General features: G+C 32.0%; 3 protein-coding genes across 3 annotated transcripts; all 3 read right to left on the bottom strand.

Annotated features, from left to right (window-relative positions):
* Positions 1-1,390: 1,390 nt before the first annotated feature.
* On the bottom strand, positions 1,391-6,689 carry LOC124439844 (solute carrier family 22 member 16-like). Its single transcript, XM_046990111.1, has 10 exons — positions 6,506-6,689; positions 4,693-4,997; positions 3,981-4,209; positions 3,621-3,819; positions 3,204-3,410; positions 2,970-3,104; positions 2,373-2,467; positions 2,155-2,263; positions 1,866-1,938; positions 1,391-1,737 (listed from the first exon to the last, which is right to left on the bottom strand). The coding sequence occupies exons 2-10, from the start codon at positions 4,981-4,983 to the stop codon at positions 1,537-1,539; spliced, it is 1,539 nt and encodes a 512-aa protein (XP_046846067.1). The 5' UTR covers positions 4,984-4,997; positions 6,506-6,689; the 3' UTR covers positions 1,391-1,536.
* A 1,425-nt stretch (positions 6,690-8,114) lies between these two features.
* Positions 8,115-13,731, bottom strand: LOC124440408 (solute carrier family 22 member 15-like). Its single transcript, XM_046990806.1, has 10 exons — positions 13,613-13,731; positions 11,787-12,091; positions 11,088-11,316; positions 10,734-10,932; positions 10,319-10,528; positions 10,085-10,219; positions 9,488-9,564; positions 9,230-9,338; positions 8,919-8,991; positions 8,115-8,785 (listed from the first exon to the last, which is right to left on the bottom strand). The coding sequence occupies exons 2-10, from the start codon at positions 12,075-12,077 to the stop codon at positions 8,585-8,587; spliced, it is 1,524 nt and encodes a 507-aa protein (XP_046846762.1). The 5' UTR covers positions 12,078-12,091; positions 13,613-13,731; the 3' UTR covers positions 8,115-8,584.
* Positions 13,732-15,242: 1,511 nt separating this feature from the next.
* Positions 15,243-20,873, bottom strand: LOC124440424 (solute carrier family 22 member 15-like). The gene is made up of 10 exons (XM_046990821.1): positions 20,756-20,873; positions 18,926-19,230; positions 18,229-18,457; positions 17,875-18,073; positions 17,459-17,668; positions 17,225-17,359; positions 16,625-16,701; positions 16,366-16,474; positions 16,055-16,127; positions 15,243-15,922 (listed from the first exon to the last, which is right to left on the bottom strand). Exons 2-10 carry the CDS (start codon positions 19,214-19,216, stop codon positions 15,722-15,724), a joined length of 1,524 nt encoding a protein of 507 aa, XP_046846777.1. The 5' UTR covers positions 19,217-19,230; positions 20,756-20,873; the 3' UTR covers positions 15,243-15,721.
* Positions 20,874-21,543: the final 670 nt, after the last annotated feature.

Genomic DNA, 21,543 nt, shown 5'->3' with positions numbered 1-21,543 from the left:
TATTTCTTAACTGATATTATTGTTATTTCATTTATGTATTATAATAATTATAAGTCGGTTTTCTTTGATGTTACGTAGACCGTAAGAAACCTAACTAACAGCTACAGTCAAACCTGTATTAAGCGGACACCCTGTATTAAATGGGCTGTAAATTCAGGTACATCCGGTAAATTAGAAAGGAGGTTTCTCATTCAGAGATCATGCTATGAGCCTGTATTTACTTTACATTCATATTTTACTTACTTTTAAATTGCAATGATATACTGCTCAATTTCACGACAAAATATTTCTCATACTGCTCGTTACATGCTGACTCCAATTATTGACTTGTAATTCAGCCATGTTGGTAGTCTGATACAAAAGAATATTTTATCAGAGTTATTGTTGGCACCAGCCGGCGTGGGCGAGCAGCATTGTTTGGCAAATCTTAAAAGAATGGTTGCAAGTCAAGAATATAAGGTGATTGAATCTTAGATTTCAGTGCTATTGCCCCTCCAAAGAGCAAAAGCAGAGCTCTTTTCCAAGTAAAACTTGGCGATCCCAAAGCAATGTTCAAACACTGATCAAACAACGATACAGAGCTTAAGCTATCTTTCTCATCGACAGTGAATGTACATTTGAACAAATATTTTGTGCCATTAGACGCTTTTTTCAGCATCAATTGTGTTCTGAAAATCTTTAAAGTCCATTACTTCTCAGAAATCGCAACAAACCCGAACACAGCTGGAATATAACACAAGTGATGAAATTAAGCATAGCTAGCATGAAAATGCCATGCAAAAATATGAATTTTAAATAAAACTGAAAACCTAACACCTTTGGGATTCTTCATTTTTTTCACACAAACACCAATGAACACTTCTTTATTGTTTATGGTTGCACATTTTGTGTTTATGAATGTCATTATTGTTTTGATACTTACATATTTCTGCACAAGTTATAATCAACTTATTCTACTGGGAAAAGTAACTTAGCTAAATTCCTCCATCTTTGACTGCCTTCCATTATTGTACCATCAGCTATATAATTTATAAAGCTGTATATGGTATGTGTTCAGAATTTAGTTCTAACTTATTGCTCTCCTGAACAATTGAATTATTATGTACTAGAGAGCAAAAGGTTATTTTAAATTCGGTTCTCAGAATTACTGGAAATGACATTTCAGAGAACGAAATTCATAAATCCTAGATATAGCATTAATTCTATCATAATTAGAGTATCTAAGAATATACTGGATTTATTCTCGTTGTCAGGCCAATTTTTTAAAGGACAGATACAAAAACGTAAACAAATATACCAGCTCATGGCTTTGATTTTGTATGATCATCGTATGTAGTCTTTATAGTTATTGAACAAAAGTTGTAGAGTTATCAACCGCAAGAAAAGACGATTTGACAGAAGAAAAATTTATTCATAACTTTGTTACGCCTGAACAAATGTTACAATAAACTAACGCCGCATAAAAGTTCAGAATCATTGTAATTATAACCGAGCGAAGGATTGAAAATAAAAAATTTAGATAAAAAATAAGATAATTTATTCATTGTTGTCTGCATTAAAATCAGTTTTATCAATCGAATTATCTGATTGCACTTTCTTTGTGCTGTCTTGTAACATGTCATCGAGTGTTTCTAATGTTGGTTTTCCTTTTGTCTCGGGAAGAAACATTACCAAGATGGCTGCTTGGAGACAAATTATACCCATAATCCCATATGGAAGAATGGGATTAACACGAATCTAAAAAAATACATATAAAAGAACATGAAATACATAATTTTCTTCAAATCAAACAGTAAATTCCTGTAATCTTTAGCATTTTTCCGAAATTAAGGCACATGTTTACAGTATGTTGCGTTTCCACATACCAGCCATACGATGTAACTTGCAGCAAAAGATCCAAATCTTCCTGCACCCGAAGATGTGCTTAAACTCATTGTTCTAAGGAAAAAATTCTTTAGTACTTAATGAATATCACGCAGTTGTTAACAGTAAAACCTCTAGTATGTTTTCTATTTTCTGCTAAAGTTAAGTTGTACATGTATAATATTAGTTATCGAATACACAAAGTCTATTAAGTTTTGAAAAGTGTAGGACTATAAACGAGACATGAAAGTTAATTGTTTGTATAGTATGTCGATTCCATTCAACAAATACCTGATACAAGTAGGGAACAATTCTAAATTCCAAATATAAATTCCAGAAAATGACATGCAGATGAAAAACTTTGCCAAAAACGTCAAAAAAATCCTTGCACCATTATACCCTGCAATGTAAGTATGAATTAATAAAAGTAAATTATGGAAAATGTCAAAGCATTGTAATGAAAAAAAGTTGTTTAAAAAATCATAGCAGAAACAGTGAGTAATCTGTACCATTATTTGAATGATCATCTGGTATCAAAACAGATATAAGAGAAGCCAAGAAAGCCATAATCAGAGCAACAATCACTGTTTTTTTCCGTCCAAATCTACAAAACAGAACGTACGTTCACAATATCATATATTTATATGTTTTTGAATTTCCCGTCAATTTATCAAGACAAAAATAATGAATTTTTGAAGTAGTTAAATAAATTAAATTAATTAAACAAATTACAGCAATTTTTTCTGCTAAAATCAACATTATATGATATTATAAGACTGGGTTGCTCTTACACTCTTAAATTATTTCCATCGAGTAATGAGCAGGGCTTACAAAGAACGTTGCGCCCAAATGGTAAAAATAGCATGTGAACGATTGAATTGAAAGAAAGCTATCACAGTTATTTCAAATATAATGGTGGATAAAAGTCACGTGATCAATGACTGCCATATTAAGAAGGAAACAAAATTTAATAAGTTTTTGGATGCTATATTATATTCTGCGCACAATCTAAAATATAGAGAAATAAGCTGGGAATTCTTTATCAATAGTTAGACAAATAAAAATATGCATGTAGCTTAATTAAGAAACATCTTTTTAAACAATACTTGTTAGCAGTGACCATACACAATATGTAGGATGGTAACTCGACAATGCTTGTTAAAGCAAAATTTAGATATCTGTTTCCACCAATGTCAACTGAGCTGTAAGAAATTCCATAGTAAACTAAGGCAGTGGAAAACCTAGGCAACCAGAAAGAAAACGTCAAATCTCGGTACATATTTTCTAGCTTCAGCTAACTGCAAAAATGTTGCTACAAAGTAGAAGAGCAATACACTCACCATAGATTCCATGAAATAAGTAAGGTTTTAGAAAGTTTCCAATTGAAAAGATGCTTAAGGCTTCCAGATTGTGCAGTGTTTTCAAAAATTTCCAAATCTCCACTTGGCATTTCTTTCCCATTTATGTGAGCAACTTTCTCTAATTGTTTTTTTGCCACGTCATCTTTTCCATGAAGTTGCAACCAACGAATGCTTTCCGGGACAAGCCTCGAAAAAATTGAAAAATTATAATACTCGAGAAGCAACTTTTATTTTTGAGGCACATTAGAAATGAGAAATTTATGTCTTGATTGACTTTTATGTTTGACCTGTTTGACAAGAATTTGATTTTAGACACGTACGCATTCAAATGGAGTAAAATCAATGAATTAATATTGGATTAAAACAATTCCACTCAATTTATACAAAACTGCTTACCAAGAAATAAACAAACAAGGTACAGCAAAGCAAGCAGTAACTAAGAGAAAATGTCTCCAGTCAGGAACAAGGTATCCAATCAAAGCAAGAACCAGTAGTCCAGCTATCCAGAAAAGAAATGAATAAATACTAATCCTTGCTCGATACTTCGCTGTGGTGAATTCCGCGAGCAAAACAAAAGCGACGGTATAATAAATTCCTGTGGGATAATAAAAATTATAGTTTGACAACTTTGTTGTTTATAACCTGTTTGAAAAAATGTAAATGCAAGCAGATTTGTTAAGTCTAAAACACGCGCAATTATGTCTAAAATAAAAAAATCTATATATTTTCGTGTATCACAAGTTTTCTTTACTTGACCTGAACTTATTCCTATAAAAACTCGACAAACAATAAACACTACAAAAGACTTCGGGAAAATCATGATCCATGTTGCAACAGTTACAGAAATTACTCCACAAATAAAAATCTTTCTTCGACCAAATTTATCAGAGAGATAACCACCAAGTAATAAGCCAAGAAGTACTCCAACCCAATAACATGATTGCGCAACTGATTGAAGAATGGACTTATCACACACCAAATCATACTAAACAAAAATCGATAATATTAAAAAATGTTAGACAAAGCATTATGAATGTTTTTATTAGACAGATTATAAAATTTGGTACGCAATGAAGAAATAACTACTAAAATAAGTAGAAGTCGTGGCAAATTATTTACTATGTGTGTGCTCGAGTAGGATATTCGTGACGTTAGAGGTATAAAGGTGTATGTATAAGGACACGTTTTATTCAAGAAATTTCCTGCTTATCACTGCACGTGCTGATAATTTAACTCGTGACGTATGTCGAAATACAATAAACTTAATAATGTTTTGAAAAAGAGCTAAAATAATGGTCATGATAATTGTACATTGCAGAAGCTGTAAAAACAGAGCAAATATGCAAATTTGAAATGAGGACATTTGCAAACTTTCTTTGTACAGGATTTTTTTAGTTCTACTGGAATGAAAGAGCAGGACTATTAGATACGCAAAATTTATAGAAAGTCAAAATTTTGCTTGTATTACCTCTGTCACAGTAGATGTAAAGCCTTCTACATATGTCCATGCCTCTCTTGGCATGTCACATCTGTCTTTATAATATTTACTGGTCAAACCAATGGATTCGTTAAAATTACAGATTGAACTGTTATATCCTTTCACACATTGCCAATTTGGTTCTGCAGTGATGAATGTAACAATCATCACAGGAAATGTACCAGTTGCAAAAACGGTGTAACCAATAATGGTGAGCATCAACCATTGGAACTTATGAAATTCACCAATTTCTTGAAATACTTCATCAATCGAGAGAGTCATTTTCAGTTCTTTCACTATATTACAATTCATTAAACATTTCTATGTTAAATTTTTATCCAAACGCATTTGATATGTTGTTAAAGTGAACATAATTAAATACCAAAACAATCTTCTTATTTTCCAATAGATGAGCGACACAAAAAAGCATGTTGCTGTCATGGCAACACATTCGAATTTGAATTTTCTATATTGACTATATACGATGAAAATTTATCCTTAAAAGCAAGTTTTCTTACTTTAATAAATTTCAAAGTTTTTACCAATTCACAAGGCATATAAATATCACGGCGCATAAATTTTTTCTTATAGCAGCCCCATCGTAGGAACGTGACGAAAAAAGTGAAAGCCATGACCATATAAATACCATAATAAATGAAGAATATTTAACATAGTAAGAACACCCTAGATCCATGACTCAGTTCATTAGTCCGTTGCATGGATTTAAATATGATTGAGAAATTCGATGAAACCATTTTCATTTATGTGTTTTGCTTAATAAAGGACGATTATAATGAAAAATTCCATCTCTAAAAACCTTATCGCTTTTGCCAACTTATGAGCAAACATAAAAATCTATTTGTATTTCTATTTGGAAACACGTGTCACGTCACGTGTATCTGTATGTGTGTGTATAGTACTAGATATATACGAGATCAATGCAGAGGGAGTGGAGAGTTACTGAGTAAAATTGCAGTGTTGTGAAAGCTGCATCTAACAAAGTAAAAGTCTTCGATCAGGATGTTTTTTGTTTTCTTACATGGTGTTTTAGGTTTTGTAAGACCTTTTAATTAATTTGTAAAAACGACTGTGAAACAAATAATCCATTTTTGTTACATTTAAACCATTTCATGACATATGATTTTTTTATGGTTATTATCATGAGATACTGTGTCTGGCAGACTTGCACAATGGTCTGGTATGAAGAAGCAATGGCGCCATGAAGGACAACTCTTTAAGCTTGTAGACGTGTTTATATAATTATATTTATTACATTCCAACTTGTGACGTCGATGTGTGTTTTACATGTCTATAAATATCTATATATGTATGCCTCTTGTTCTTGTGAAGTACCGGTTCCAATACGGAATGAAATGTAAAATATTTTTTTGTATTACTTAAACTAATAAACTGCGATTATAATGCGTTTCATCTTCGTTTCGTATTACGACCTTCATCTAAGAATTCTGCCTTCATTTTTAGGAAAAAATATATCGTTTTATAAAATGGTTTAATCAAACAATTATATTTCTAAATGTCTTCCAAGTTCCAACTTATACGCAACACAACTAGTTGGGGTTAAATTATTGGTGTAGACACTGACAGTTACAACCTGTAAATATTAATGACCTTTTGTTTCATATGTGACAAATATAATTTCCGACCGGACTAAATACAGCAAACAATCTGCGTCTGAATCAAGGTCGCAATACAGTTGCAGAATTAAATTCGTTATTTCATTAAAGGCAGGTCTGTGACGCAGTCATTGAGTTAGTAAATCATAAGTATATATCTACATACATACCTTGCGTGCTTTATTGAAATCTGTTGAAATTGCTTGATATCGAACAAAACACATGTTAATGAAGCTAGTCTTGACAATAATGGCACTGGCTCCACTGAGAGATGTGCAACAAGATCTGAAGATTCCTTGTGTTAGTTTTATGTTACATTATGACGTGCGTGTTCATAATCCTCATAATTTTATGTTATGACGTGCATCTCAAATCAGGTGCTGTCATGTATAGCTATACATTTATTAAGAAGCCAAAGTTTGTTGTCATTGGAGTCAACTTTGCAGGATTTATGCATGCTCAAATCGTTCTAAAAGAGAAAAGAATATAGAATTTTCTCGGCCTTCCAGCTCACAAAAGTAATGTGAATGCGAAAAAAAACTAAAAAGTGAATATTATAGCTTGTAGCTACAAATTGAAAGGGAAGATCTAATGTCAGAAAAGTTAGCTAATGCTTTTTTGTCAGTGTGTGATCACTTTGTATAAGGGTAAAAAAACAGAAACTAGAATTTTTGTGATTAGTTTCAATACCAGTTTCTGTATATTGGATAAATAGAATAAGTAGACTCTTACTGGTAAACAAGCAGACCTACAAAAGAAGGATGAAAAACACTGAGTGGGTGTCGAATGGGAACTGCGAAAACAAACACTGAATGATTGTTGCAATGTAAGTAAAGAGAAAAAATATCTGAAACTGCAAATGCTTTGACAGAGATGTCCAGACTGTAGAAGATTGTTGAGAAAATAGACACCGCAGAACAGAAGACAGGTAAAATATCTACATTGACTGATGAATCTGTGAATGTGTGATAATTTATTTTTTTGAGATTCATATTGACGAAGTCCGTGCAGCCAGTGGCACACAGATATACTTATCATGCAAACTGATCATAATACAGCCAAATATTTTAGAAGAATTATACCTCCCTTTCTTAGTTTTGGGTTAGCTGAGGAATGTGATCTTCTAGAACTTTTACAAAACGTAAAAAACAATTGAGTGGTGTCTATAAAAGGAACAAATGTTGTACAATAAATGGACAAAAGAAGAAATAATCCATAAAAAATATTGTAAATAGATTTGTAGCATGTCAAATTTGAAGAAATGTTGTAGAAATGAGAAAAAAAATTGTTCATCCGAGAATACTTATGAAACAAAATGTCAACTTTAATCAAGCAAATAAAAGAAAATAATTTTCCAAAATAGCAAGAAATGCAGCGTTTAGATATGTGTTCAACAATAGTGTTGTTAAAAAAATTAAAATAAGACGAAACAAAGATCATTTGCTTTTAACTTTTTCCCATGTTTTATAAAATTCGTTGTCAGCAATTGCATGGACCATTATGGCGAATAGCGGCGAAACAAAATGGCATCGTTACTATGACAACATCTCTTGAGTGCATGTCGTAAAGTGAAAGTGATAGTTCTTTGTGAAAAGTAGATAATTTAGTCGATCACACTTACATTTTCACAAAGCGAGATTTATGCATCAAAAAGATCTAGAGCAAATGAAGTTAGAGACATACAATTTATAGTCGTGCACATGCTTTAAATCAAAAGGTTGACTCCAAAAAGGACGTACTTGGATGATGAATTTCATTATCATATTACACACAACCAAATACAATGATAAACGTATCACAAATTTATTTCACTCGGATAATGTTTTTAAGCGAATTCATGCATGTTGATTAGTTCTACTTTACACAAATTTGCCCTTGAACCAATGAACGTAAACGCATAGCTTTCTTACATGCGCATATCATTAAATTTCAGCAAAGGTTTATTTCGTTGTATTTTGTTTGATATAATTAAAAATTTCACGAAATGTCTGCAAAAAGTATTAAATGCCCGTTTGTCCGCCATCTTCAAAGCTTTCTTCTATCGAATGAACGTATTTAAACCATTGAACAGATGTTTGTCATCAAGTGACAAAACTTGTAAGAAAATATGTGACAATATGTGACATGCGTGAAAAATGAGTTTAACGTTGACTATGTTTTGCCCAAAACAAACGTTTGACTATACTAACATGGTCTAAATGTTCATAATTTCTACCTATAAACATAAAAAAATTCCATCTGAAGATGATTTATTCAGAGTTGTCTGCATTAAAATCAGTTTTATCAATCAAATTATCTGATTGCACTTTCTTTGTGCTCTCTTGCAACATGTCGTCGAGTATTTCTGATGTTGGTTTTCCTTTTGTCTCTGGAAGAAACATTGCTAAGATGGCTGCTTGGAGACAAATTATACCCATAATTCCAAATGGAAGAATGCGATGAACACGAATCTAAAAAAATACATTAAAAGAAGATGAAATACGTAATTTTCTTCAAATCAAAAAGTAATCTTTGAATAAATCAAAGACAAACTAACACCGACTTGTTTACGGTTTACGTGCAGTATGTTGTGTTTCCACTTACCAACCATACGATGTAACTCGCAGCAAAAGATCCAAATCTTCCTGCACCCGAAGATGAGCCTAAACTCATTGTTCTATAGAGGAAAATTTTTATATTTGTCATTTAATAGGAACAAAGTGAAAGTATGATGTATCTCCTGGTAATGTAGAGTTTGGCAAGACTAATATTTGTTGACAAATAAATCTTAACAGTATCAAATTATAGATGAACAAGGAAGAGCAGGTAGTGCAAAGTTTTGAAAAGTGAATGGTGATGTGTTAAATATGAAGTTTGTTGGCTGTATATTTTGTTGATTTCCATTCAAAAAATACCTGATGCAAGTGGGGAACATTTCAGTACTCCAAATATAAATTCCAGAAAATGACATGTTTATGAAAAATTTTGCCAAAAGTGCTAAAATAATTCTTGCCCCAGTATTACCTGCAATAATAATAAGTTAATCAAGTGTTACAAATTCATTGGAGTACTCGAAAGTATATATAGTCTGCGATGCAAGCTACTGAAAGTACAAAATATACAAGGGTTTGGAAGTGAAGAAAAGCGATCTTTACCATCATTTGAACAATTACCTGGTATTAACACAGAAATGATAGACGCAAAAAATGCCATGATCAGAGAAACAACTACCGTTTTCTTTCGACCAAATCTACAACAGAGAAAGTATTTTTTAAAATATCAAATATCCATTTTCAAATTTTTAAGTGAAATTCCATTTGCTAATTGTATTCCATCGCGTGAATTTTAAATGCCTTAGAAATAATAAAAACCGGCAACGAATGTTTTCAATAGAAACTATCAGATAATATTATGCATTATTATGATACAAGTCTTGAAATGTACTTAAACTCTTAAATGATTTTTATCACGTAATGAACAGGGTTTTATGAAGGACATTCGTGATTAAAAAAAAGAATTAGTACCAATTGCATGTTGAGCATTTGAATTAAATAGAAATTGTTACATAAGAGTAATAACCATTGATGTCTCTCTTTCTACAAAAGTCACGTGGTCACTGACATCCATAAGTAAGCCAAGTTTAATAAAATTTTATATGCTTCTTGATATTGTGCGCACAATGTGAAATATTCTGTGGTAATTACGCATTGACGATAGCCCGACATCTAAGAATATATAGACAATTAAATAATCATATTTTTATGCATTACTTGTTAGCAGTGACAATGCACAATAAGTCGGATGGTAGCTCGACAAGACTTGTTAAAGCAAAGTTTAGATATCTGTTTCCTCCGATGTCAACAGAAATGTACGACGCTCCATAGTAAACTAAGGCATTTGAAAACCTTTAAAAAATCAGAATAAAACTGATTAAAAAATGTTTATTCGATCAAGCCTTAACTGATAAAATGTTGGTACAAAGTAGAACAGCAGCGTATACACACCATATATTCCAATTAATGAGTGTGATTTTAACCAATTTCCAATTTGAAAAGAGATGCTTAAAGCTTCCAGTTTTTGCTCTGTTTTCACAAATTTTAAAATCTTTACTTGGCATTTCTTTACCATTCAAATGAGCTACTTTTTCTAATTGTTTTCTTGCAATCTCATGTCGGCCATGAAGCTGTAACCATCGCATACTTTCAGGTACAAACCTAAACGCAAAGACTTTGAAATATTTATACTCTAGAGGCAAGTTTTACTTTTCAGCAATGATAAATTTTTGTTTGGTCTGAAATTTATGTTTGATTTGTTCGAAAAATATTCATTAATTTTGGTCTAACATTTTTAACTGGAGTAAAATCAATGCATTAATATTGGATTAAAACAATTCCATTCAATTTATACAAAACCGCTTACCAAGAAATAAACAAACAAGGTACAGCAAAGCAAGCAGTCACTAAGAGAAAATATCTCCAGTCAGGAACAAGGAACCCAATCAAAGCAAGAACCAGTAGTCCAGCTATCCAGAAAAGAAATGAATAAATACCAATCTTTGCTCGATACTTCGCTGTGGTGAATTCCGCCAGCAAAACAAAACTGTTGTTATAGTAAAGACCTATCGGAGTATAAAAATTACGTTTTGACACGTCTGTTGTTTATAACATGCTCAAGAAATGTGAATACTAGCAGATTTGTCTCTAAAATACTCGTTATTATGAATAAAATAAGAAAACGTATATTTTCGTGTATCACAAGTTTTCTATACTTGACCTGAACCTATTCCTATTAAGACCCGACAAATAATAAACAATTCAAAAGACTTTGGGAAAATCATGATCCATGTAGCAAGGGTTACAGAAACAATTCCACTAATAAAAATCTTTCTCCGACCAAATTTATCAGAGAGATAACCACCAAGTAATAAGCCAAGAAGTGCTCCAACCCAATAACATGATTGCGCAACTGATTGAAGAATGGACTTATCGCAAACAAGATCGTACTATACAAAAAGCAATAATATCAAAAGTTACACATTGCGGGACCAAATCTGGACTGTACGCAGTCATTCAGAATGTACAATTACACACGGTACTAGTCTTCTGATCAATATTCTATAGATCGAATCAACCGAATTGAGTAAAGATTTATGACTTTATAATAATGAGATTGAAAAAAGAAACGATGGAAGGAAATGTACGACATACAAAACAACAAACATGTAATATAAAACGAACGTTTTAGCGGTTTTACCAAGTGTGCTAATCATCTTTCATGACCAATTTTAAAAAACAAAAAACTAATTGCTTACATTTTAACATCGTGGTGTTTTTCTATACGACCAGCTTTTGGTCGGAAACTTATAACATTTAGCTATAGAAAATCGCAAATCTTAATTTCACATGACACACGTCTTGCAAACAAAAGCATTACACTTACAACAAATAAAATAAAGAGTTTTGCTTTTATTACCTCCGTCACCGTAGATGTAAAGCCTTCTACGTATGTCCATGCCTCTCTTGGCATGTCACATCTGTCTTTATAATATTTACTGGTCAAGCCAATGGATTCGTTAAAATTACAGATTGAACTGTTATATCCTTTCACACATTGCCAATTTGGTTCTGCAGCGATGAATGTAACAATCATCACAGGAAATGTACCAGTTGCAAAAACGGTGTAACCAATAATGGTGAGCATCAACCATTGGAACTTATGAAATTCACCAATTTCTTGAAATACTTCATCAATCGAGAGAGTCATTTTCAGTTCTTTCACTATATTACAATTCATTAAACATTTCTATGTTAAATTTTTATCCAAACGCATTTGATATGTTGTTAAAGTAAACATAATTAAATACCAGAACAATCTTCATGTTTTCCAATAGATGAGCGACACAAAAAAGCATGTTGTTGTCATGGCAACACATTCAAATTTGAATTTTCTATATTTTCTATATACGATGAAAATTTATCCTTAAAAGCAAGTTTTCTTACTTTAATAAATTTCAAAGTTGTTACCAATTCACAAGGCATATAAATATCACGGCGCATAAATTTTTTCTTATAGCAGCCCCATCGTAGGAACGTGACGAAAAAAGTGAAAGCCATGACCATATAAATACCACAATAAATGAAGAATATTTAACACAGTAAGAACACCCTAGGTCCATGACTCAGTTCATTAGTCCGTTGCATGGATTTAAATATGATTGAGAAATTCGATGAAACCATTTTCATTTATGTGTTTTTTACTTAATAAAGGACGATTATAATGAAAAATTCCATCTCTAAAACCTTATCGCTTTTGCCAACTTATGAGCAAACATAAAATCTATTTGTATTTCTATTTGGAAACACGTGTCACGTCACGTGTATCTGTATGTGTGTATAGTACTAGATATATACGAGAACAATGCAGAGGGAGTGGAGAGTTACTGAGTAAAATTGCAGTGTTGTGAAAGCTGCATCTAATAAAGTAAAAGTCTTCGATCAGGATGTTTTTTATTTTCTTATATGGTGTTTTAGGTTTTGTAAGACCTTTTAATTAATTTGTAAAAACGACTGTGAAACAAATAATCCATTTTTGTTACATTTAAACCATTTCATGACATATGATTTTTGCTTAGCAATCCTTTATTTATGGTTATTATCATGAGATACTGTGTCTGGCAGACTTGCACAATGGTCTGGTATGAAGAAGCAATGGCGCCATGAAGGACAACTCTTTAAGCTTGTAGACGCATTTATATAATTATATTTATTACATTCCAACTTGTGACGTCGATGTGTTTTACATGTCTATAAATATCTATATATGTATGCCTCTTGTTCTTGTGAAGTACCGGTTCCAATACGGAATGAAATGTAAAATATTTTTTTGTATTACTTAAACTAATAAACTGCGATTATAATGCGTTTCATCTTCGTTTCGTATTACGACCTTCATCTAAGAATTCTGCCTTCATTTTTAGGAAAAAATATATCGTTTTATAAAATGGTTTAATCAAACAATTATATTTCTAAATGTCTTCCAAGTTCCAACTTATACGCAACACAACTAGTTGGGGTTAAATTATTGGTGTAGACACTGACAGTTACAACCTGTAAATATTAATGACCTTTTGTTTCATATGTGACAAATATAATTTCTGACCGGACTAAATACAGCAAACAATCTGCGTCTGAATCAAGGTCGCAATACAGTTGCAGAATTAAATTCGTTATTTCATTAAAGGCAGGTCTGTGACGCAGTCATTGAGTTAGTAAATCATAAGTATATATCTACATACATACCTTGCGTGCTTTATTGAAATCTGTTGAAATTGCTTGATATCGAACAAAACACATGTTAATGAAGCTAGTCTTGACAATAATGGCACTGGCTCCACTGAGAGATGTGCAACAAGATCTGAAGATTCCTTGTGTTAGTTTTATGTTACATTATGACGTGCGTGTTCATAATCCTCATAATTTTATGTTATGACGTGCATCTCAAATCAGGTGCTGTCATGTATAGCTATACATTTATTAAGAAGCCAAAGTTTGTTGTCATTGGAGTCAACTTTGCAGGATTTATGCATGCTCAAATCGTTCTAAAAGAGAAAAGAATATAGAATTTTCTCGGCCTTCCAGCTCACAAAAGTAATGTGAATGCGAAAAAACTAAAAGTGAATATTATAGCTTGTAGCTACAAATTGAAAGGGAAGATCTAATGTCAGAAAAGTTAGCTAATGCTTTTTGTCAGTGTGTGATCACTTTGTATAAGGGTAAAAACAGAAACTAGAATTTTTGTGATTAGTTTCAATACCAGTTTCTGTATATTGGATAAATAGAATAAGTAGACTCTTACTGGTAAACAAGCAGACCTACAAAAGAAGGATGAAAAACACTGAGTGGGTGTCGAATGGGAACTGCGAAAACAAACACTGAATGATTGTTGCAATGTAAGTAAAGAGAAAAGAATATCTGAAACTGCAAATGCTTTGACAGAGATGTCCAGACTCTAGAAGATTGTTGAGAAAATAGACACCGCAGAACAGAAGACAGGTAAAATATCTACATTGACTGATGAATCTGTGAATGTGTGATAATTTATTTTTTTGAGATTCATATTGACGAAGTCCGTGCAGCCAGTGGCACACAGATATACTTATCATGCAAACTGATCATAATACAGCCAAATATTTTAGAAGAATTATACCTCCCTTTCTTAGTTTTGGGTAAGCTGAGGAATGTGATCTTCTAGAACTTTTACAAAACGTAAAAAACAATTGAGTGGTGTCTATAAAAGGAACAAATGTTATACAATAAATGGACAAAAGAAGAAATAATCCATAAAAAATATTGTAAATAGATTTGTAGCATGTCAAATTTGAAGAAATGTTGTAGAAATGAGAAAAAAAATTGTTCATCCGAGAATACTTATGAAACAAAATGTCAACTTTAATCAAGCAAATAAAAGAAAATAATTTTCCAAAATAGCAAGAAATGCAGCGTTTAGATATGTGTTCAACAATAGTGTTGTTAAAAAAATTAAAATAAGACAAAACAAAGATCATTTGCTTTTAACTTTTTCTCATGTTTTATAAAATTCGTTGTCAGCAATTGCATGGACCATTATGGCGAATAGCGGCGAAACAAAATGGCATCGTTACTATGACAACATCTCTAGATATATATATATATAACAGTGTTATAAGTGCATGTCGTAAAGTGAAAGTGATAGTTCTTTGTGAAAAGTAGATAATTTAGTCGATCACACTTACATTTTCACAAAGCGAGATTTATGCATCAAAAAGATCTAGAGCAAATGAAGTTAGAGACATACAATTTATAGTCGTGCACATGCTTTAAATCAAAAGGTTGACTCCAAAAAGTACGTACTTAGATGATGAATTTCATTATCATATTACACACAACCATATACAATGATAAACGTATCACAAATTTATTTCACTCGGATAATGTTTTTAAGTCGGGTCGAATTCATGCATGTTGATTAGTTCCACTTTATACAAATTATTTGCCCTTGAACCAATGAACGTAAACGCATAGCTTTCTTACATGCGCATATCATTAAATTTCAGCAAAGGTTTATTTCGTTGTATTTTGTTTGATATAATTAAAATTTCACGAAATGTCTGCAAAAAATATTAAATGCCCGTTTGTCCGCCATCTTCAAAGCTTTCTTCTATCGAATGAACGTATTTAAACCATTGAACAGATGTTTGTCATCAAGTGACAAAAACTTGTAAGAAAATATGTGACAATATGTGACATGCGTGAAAAATGAGTTTAACGTTGACTATGTTTTGCCCAAAATAAACGTTTGACTATACTAACATGGTCTAAATGTTCATAATTTCTACCTATAAACATAAAAAAATTCCATCTGAAGATGATTTATTCAGAGTTGTCTGCATTAAAATCAGTTTTATCAATCAAATTATCTGATTGCACTTTCTTTGTGCTCAATTGCAACATGTCGTCGAGTATTTCTGATGTTGGTTTTCCTTTTGTCTCTGGAAGAAATATTGCTAAGATGGCTGCTTGGAGACAAATTATACCCATAATTCCAAATGGAAGAATGCGATGAACACGAATCTAAAAAATACATTAAAAGAAGATGAAATACGTAATTTTCTTCAAATCAAAAAGTAATCTTTGAATAAATCAAAAACAAACTAACACCGACTTGTTTACGGTTTACGTGCAGTATGTTGTGTTTCCACTTACCAACCATACGATGTAACTCGCAGCAAAAGATCCAAATCTTCCTGCACCCGAAGATGAGCCTAAACTCATTGTTCTACAGAGGAAAATTTTTATATTTGTCATTTAATAGGAACAAAGTGAAAGTATGATGTATCTCCTGGTAATGTAGAGTTTGGCAAGACTAATATTTGTTGACAAATAAATCTTAACAGTATCAAATTATAGATGAACAAGGAAGAGCAGGTAGTGCAAAGTTTTGAAAAGTGAATGGTGATGTGTTAAATATGAAGTTTGTTGGCTGTATATTTTGTTGATTTCCATTCAAAAAATACCTGATGCAAGTGGGGAACATTTCAGTACTCCAAATATAAATTCCAGAAAATGACATGTTTATGAAAAATTTTGCCAAAAGTGCTAAAATAATTCTTGCCCCAGTATTACCTGCAATAATAATAAGTTAATCAAGTGTTACAAATTCATTGGAGTACTCGAAAGTATATATAGTCTGCGATGCAAGCTACTGAAAGTACAAAATATACAAGGGTTTGGAAGTGAAGAAAAAGCGATCTTTACCATCATTTGAACAATTACCTGGTATTAACACAGAAATGATAGACGCAAAAAATGCCATGATCAGAGAAACAACTACCGTTTTCTTTCGACCAAATCTACAACAGAGAAAGTATTTTTTAAAATATCAAATATCCATTTTCAAATTTTTAAGTGAAATTCCATTTGCTAATTGTATTCCATCGCGTGAATTTTAAATGCCTTAGAAATAATAAAAACCGGCAACGAATGTTTTCAATAGAAACTATCAGATAATATTATGCATTATTATGATACAAGTCTTGAAATGTACTTAAACTCTTAAATGATTTTTATCACGTAATGAACAGGGTTTTATGAAGGACATTCGTGATTAAAAAAAAAAAGAATTAGTACCAATTGCATGTTGAGCATTTGAATTAAATAGAAATTGTTACATAAGAGTAATAACCATTGATGTCTCTCTTTCTACAAAAGTCACGTGGTCACTGACATCCATAAGTAAGCCAAGTTTAATAAAATTTTATATGCTTCTTGATATTGTGCGCACAATGTGAAATATTCTGTGGTAATTACGCATTGACGATAGCCCGACATCTAAGAATATATAGACAATTAAATAATCATATTTTTATGCATTACTTGTTAGCAGTGACAATGCACAATAAGTCGGATGGTAGCTCGACAAGACTTGTTAAAGCAAAGTTTAGATATCTGTTTCCTCCGATGTCAACAGAAATGTACGACGCTCCATAGTAAACTAAGGCATTTGAAAACCTTTAAAAAATCAGAATAAAACTGATTAAAAAATGTTTATTCGATCAAGCCTTAACTGATAAAATGTTGGTACAAAGTAGAACAGCAGCGTATACACACCATATATTCCAATTAATGAGTGTGATTTTAACCAATTTCCAATTTGAAAAGAGATGCTTAAAGCTTCCAGTTTTTGCTCTGTTTTCACAAATTTTAAAATCTTTACTTGGCATTTCTTTACCATTCAAATGAGCTACTTTTTCTAATTGTTTTCTTGCAATCTCATGTCGGCCATGAAGCTGTAACCATCGCATACTTTCAGGTACAAACCTAAACGCAAAGACTTTGAAATATTTATACTCTAGAGGCAAGTTTTACTTTTCAGCAATGATAAATTTTTGTTTGGTCTGAAATTTATGTTTGATTTGTTCGAAAAATATTCATTAATTTTTGGTCTAACATTTTTAACTGGAGTAAAATCAATGCATTAATATTGGATTAAAACAATTCCATTCAATTTATACAAAACCGCTTACCAAGAAATAAACAAACAAGGTACAGCAAAGCAAGCAGTCACTAAGAGAAAATATCTCCAGTCAGGAACAAGGAACCCAATCAAAGCAAGAACCAGTAGTCCAGCTATCCAGAAAAGAAATGAATAAATACCAATCTTTGCTCGATACTTCGCTGTGGTGAATTCCGCCAGCAAAACAAAACTGTTGTTATAGTAAAGACCTATCGGAGTATAAAAATTACGTTTTGACACGTCTGTTGTTTATAACATGCTCAAGAAATGTGAATACTAGCAGATTTGTCTCTAAAATACTCGTTATTATGAATAAAATAAGAAAACGTATATTTTCGTGTATCACAAGTTTTCTATACTTGACCTGAACCTATTCCTATTAAGACCCGACAAATAATAAACAATTCAAAAGACTTTGGGAAAATCATGATCCATGTAGCAAGGGTTACAGAAACAATTCCACTAATAAAAATCTTTCTCCGACCAAATTTATCAGAGAGATAACCACCAAGTAATAAGCCAAGAAGTGCTCCAACCCAATAACATGATTGCGCAACTGATTGAAGAATGGACTTATCGCAAACAAGATCGTACTATACAAAAGCAATAATATCAAAAGTTACACATTGCGGGACCAAATCTGGACTGTACGCAGTCATTCAGAATGTACAATTACACACGGTACTAGTCTTCTGATCAATATTCTATAGATCGAATCAACCGAATTGAGTAAAGATTTATGACTTTATAATAATGAGATTGAAAAAAGAAACGATGGAAGGAAATGTACGACATACAAAACAACAAACATGTAATATAAAACGAACGTTTTAGCGGTTTTACCAAGTGTGCTAATCATCTTTCATGACCAATTTTAAAAAACAAAAAATAATTGCTTAAATTTTAACATCGTGGTGTTTTTCTATACGACCAGGTTTTGGTCGGAGACTTATAACATTTAGCTAAAGAAAACTGCAAATCTTAATTTCACATGACACACGTCTTGCAAACAAAAGCATTACACTTACAACAAATAAAATAAAGAATTTTGCTTTTATTACCTCCGTCACCGTAGATGTAAAGCCTTCTACGTATGTCCATGCCTCTCTTGGCATGTCACATCTGTCTTTATAATATTTACTGGTCAAGCCAATGGATTCGTTAAAGTTACAGATTGAACTGTTATATCCTTTCACACATTGCCAATTTGGTTCTGCAGTGATGAATGTAACAATCATCACAGGAAATGTACCAGTTGTAAAAACGGTGTAACCAATAATGGTGAGCATCAACCATTGGAACTTATGAAATTCACCAATTTCTTGAAATACTTCATCAATCGAGAGAGTCATTTTCAGTTCTTTCACTATATTACAATTCATTAAACATTTCTATGTTAAATTTTTATCCAAACGCATTTGATATGTTGTTAAAGTGAACATAATTAAATACCAGAACAATCTTCATATTTTCCAATAGATGAGCGACACAAAAAAGCATGTTGTTGTCATGGCAACACATTCAAATTTGAATTTTCTATATTTTCTATATACGATGAAAATTTATCCTTAAAAGCAAGTTTTCTTACTTTAATAAATTTCAAAGTTGTTACCAATTCACAAGGCATATAAATATCACGGCGCATAAATTTTTTCTTATAGCAGCCCCATCGTAGGAACGTGACGAAAAAAGTGAAAGCCATGACCATATAAATACCACAATAAATGAAGAATATTTAACACAGTAAGAACACCCTAGGTCCATGACTCAGTTCATTAGTCCGTTGCATGGATTTAAATATGATTGAGAAATTCGATGAAACCATTTTCATTTATGTGTTTTTTACTTAATAAAGGACGATTATAATGAAAAATTCCATCTCTAAAAACCTTATCGCTTTTGCCAACTTATGAGCAAACATAAAAATCTATTTGTATTTCTATTTGGAAACACGTGTCACGTCACGTGTATCTGTATGTGTGTGTATAGTACTAGATATATACGAGAACAATGCAGAGGGAGTGGAGAGTTACTGAGTAAAATTGCAGTGTTGTGAAAGCTGCATCTAATAAAGTAAAAGTCTTCGATCAGGATGTTTTTTATTTTCTTATATGGTGTTTTAGGTTTTGTAAGACCTTTTAATTAATTTGTAAAAACGACTGTGAAACAAATAATCCATTTTTGTTACATTTAAACCATTTCATGACATATGATTTTTGCTTAGCAATCCTTTATTTATGGTTATTATCATGAGATACTGTGTCTGGCAGACTTGCACAATGGTCTGGTATGAAGAAGCAATGGCGCCATGAAGGACAACTCTTTAAGCTTGTAGACGCATTTATATAATTATATTTATTACATTCCAACTTGTGACGTCGATGTGTTTTACATGTCTATAAATATCTATATATGTATGCCTCTTGTTCTTGTGAAGTACCGGTTCCAATACGGAATGAAATGTAAAATATTTTTTTGTATTACTTAAACTAATAAACTGCGATTATAATGCGTTTCATCTTCGTTTCGTATTACGACCTTCATCTAAGAATTCTGCCTTCATTTTTAGGAAAAAATATATCGTTTTATAAAATGGTTTAATCAAACAATTATATTTCTAAATGTCTTCCAAGTTCCAACTTATACGCAACACAACTAGTTGGGGTTAAATTATTGGTGTAGACACTGACAGTTACAACCTGTAAATATTAATGACCTTTTGTTTCATATGTGACAAATATAATTTCTGACCGGACTAAATACAGCAAACAATCTGCGTCTGAATCAAGGTCGCAATACAGTTGCAGAATTAAATTCGTTATTTCATTAAAGGCAGGTCTGTGACGCAGTCATTGAGTTAGTAAATCATAAGTATATATCTACATACATACCTTGCGTGCTTTATTGAAATCTGTTGAAATTGCTTGATATCGAACAAAACACATGTTAATGAAGCTAGTCTTGACAATAATGGCACTGGCTCCACTGAGAGATGTGCAACAAGATCTGAAGATTCCTTGTGTTAGTTTTATGTTACATTATGACGTGCGTGTTCATAATCCTCATAATTTTATGTTATGACGTGCATCTCAAATCAGGTGCTGTCATGTATAGCTATACATTTATTAAGAAGCCAAAGTTTGTTGTCATTGGAGTCAACTTTGCAGGATTTATGCATGCTCAAATCGTTCTAAAAGAGAAAAGAATATAGAATTTTCTCGGCCTTCCAGCTCACAAAAGTAATGTGAATGCGAAAAAACTAAAAAGTGAATATTATAGCTTGTAGCTACAAATTGAAAGGGAAGATCTAATGTCAGAAAAGTTAGCTAATGCTTTTTTGTCAGTGTGTGATCACTTTGTATAAGGGTAAAAAAACAGAAACTAGAATTTTTGTGATTAGTTTCAATACCAGTTTCTGTATATTGGATAAATAGAATAAGTAGACTCTTACTGGTAAACAAGCAGACCTACAAAAGAAGGATGAAAAACACTGAGTGGGTGTCGAATGGGAACTGCGAAAACAAACACTGAATGATTGTTGCAATGTAAGTAAAGAGAAAAGAATATCTGAAACTGCAAATGCTTTGACAGAGATGTCCAGACTCTAGAAGATTGTTGAGAAAATAGACACCGCAGAACAGAAGACAGGTAAAATATCTACATTGACTGATGAATCTGT

The sequence above is a fragment of the Xenia sp. Carnegie-2017 genome, unplaced genomic scaffold (assembly GCF_021976095.1).
Source record: "Xenia sp. Carnegie-2017 unplaced genomic scaffold, XeniaSp_v1 HiC_scaffold_2, whole genome shotgun sequence".
In the NCBI taxonomy this organism is placed as follows: Eukaryota; Metazoa; Cnidaria; class Anthozoa; order Malacalcyonacea; family Xeniidae; genus Xenia; species Xenia sp. Carnegie-2017.
The sequence above is the reverse complement of the archived record's forward strand: the minus strand, read 5'-3'. Positions and strand labels throughout refer to the sequence as shown.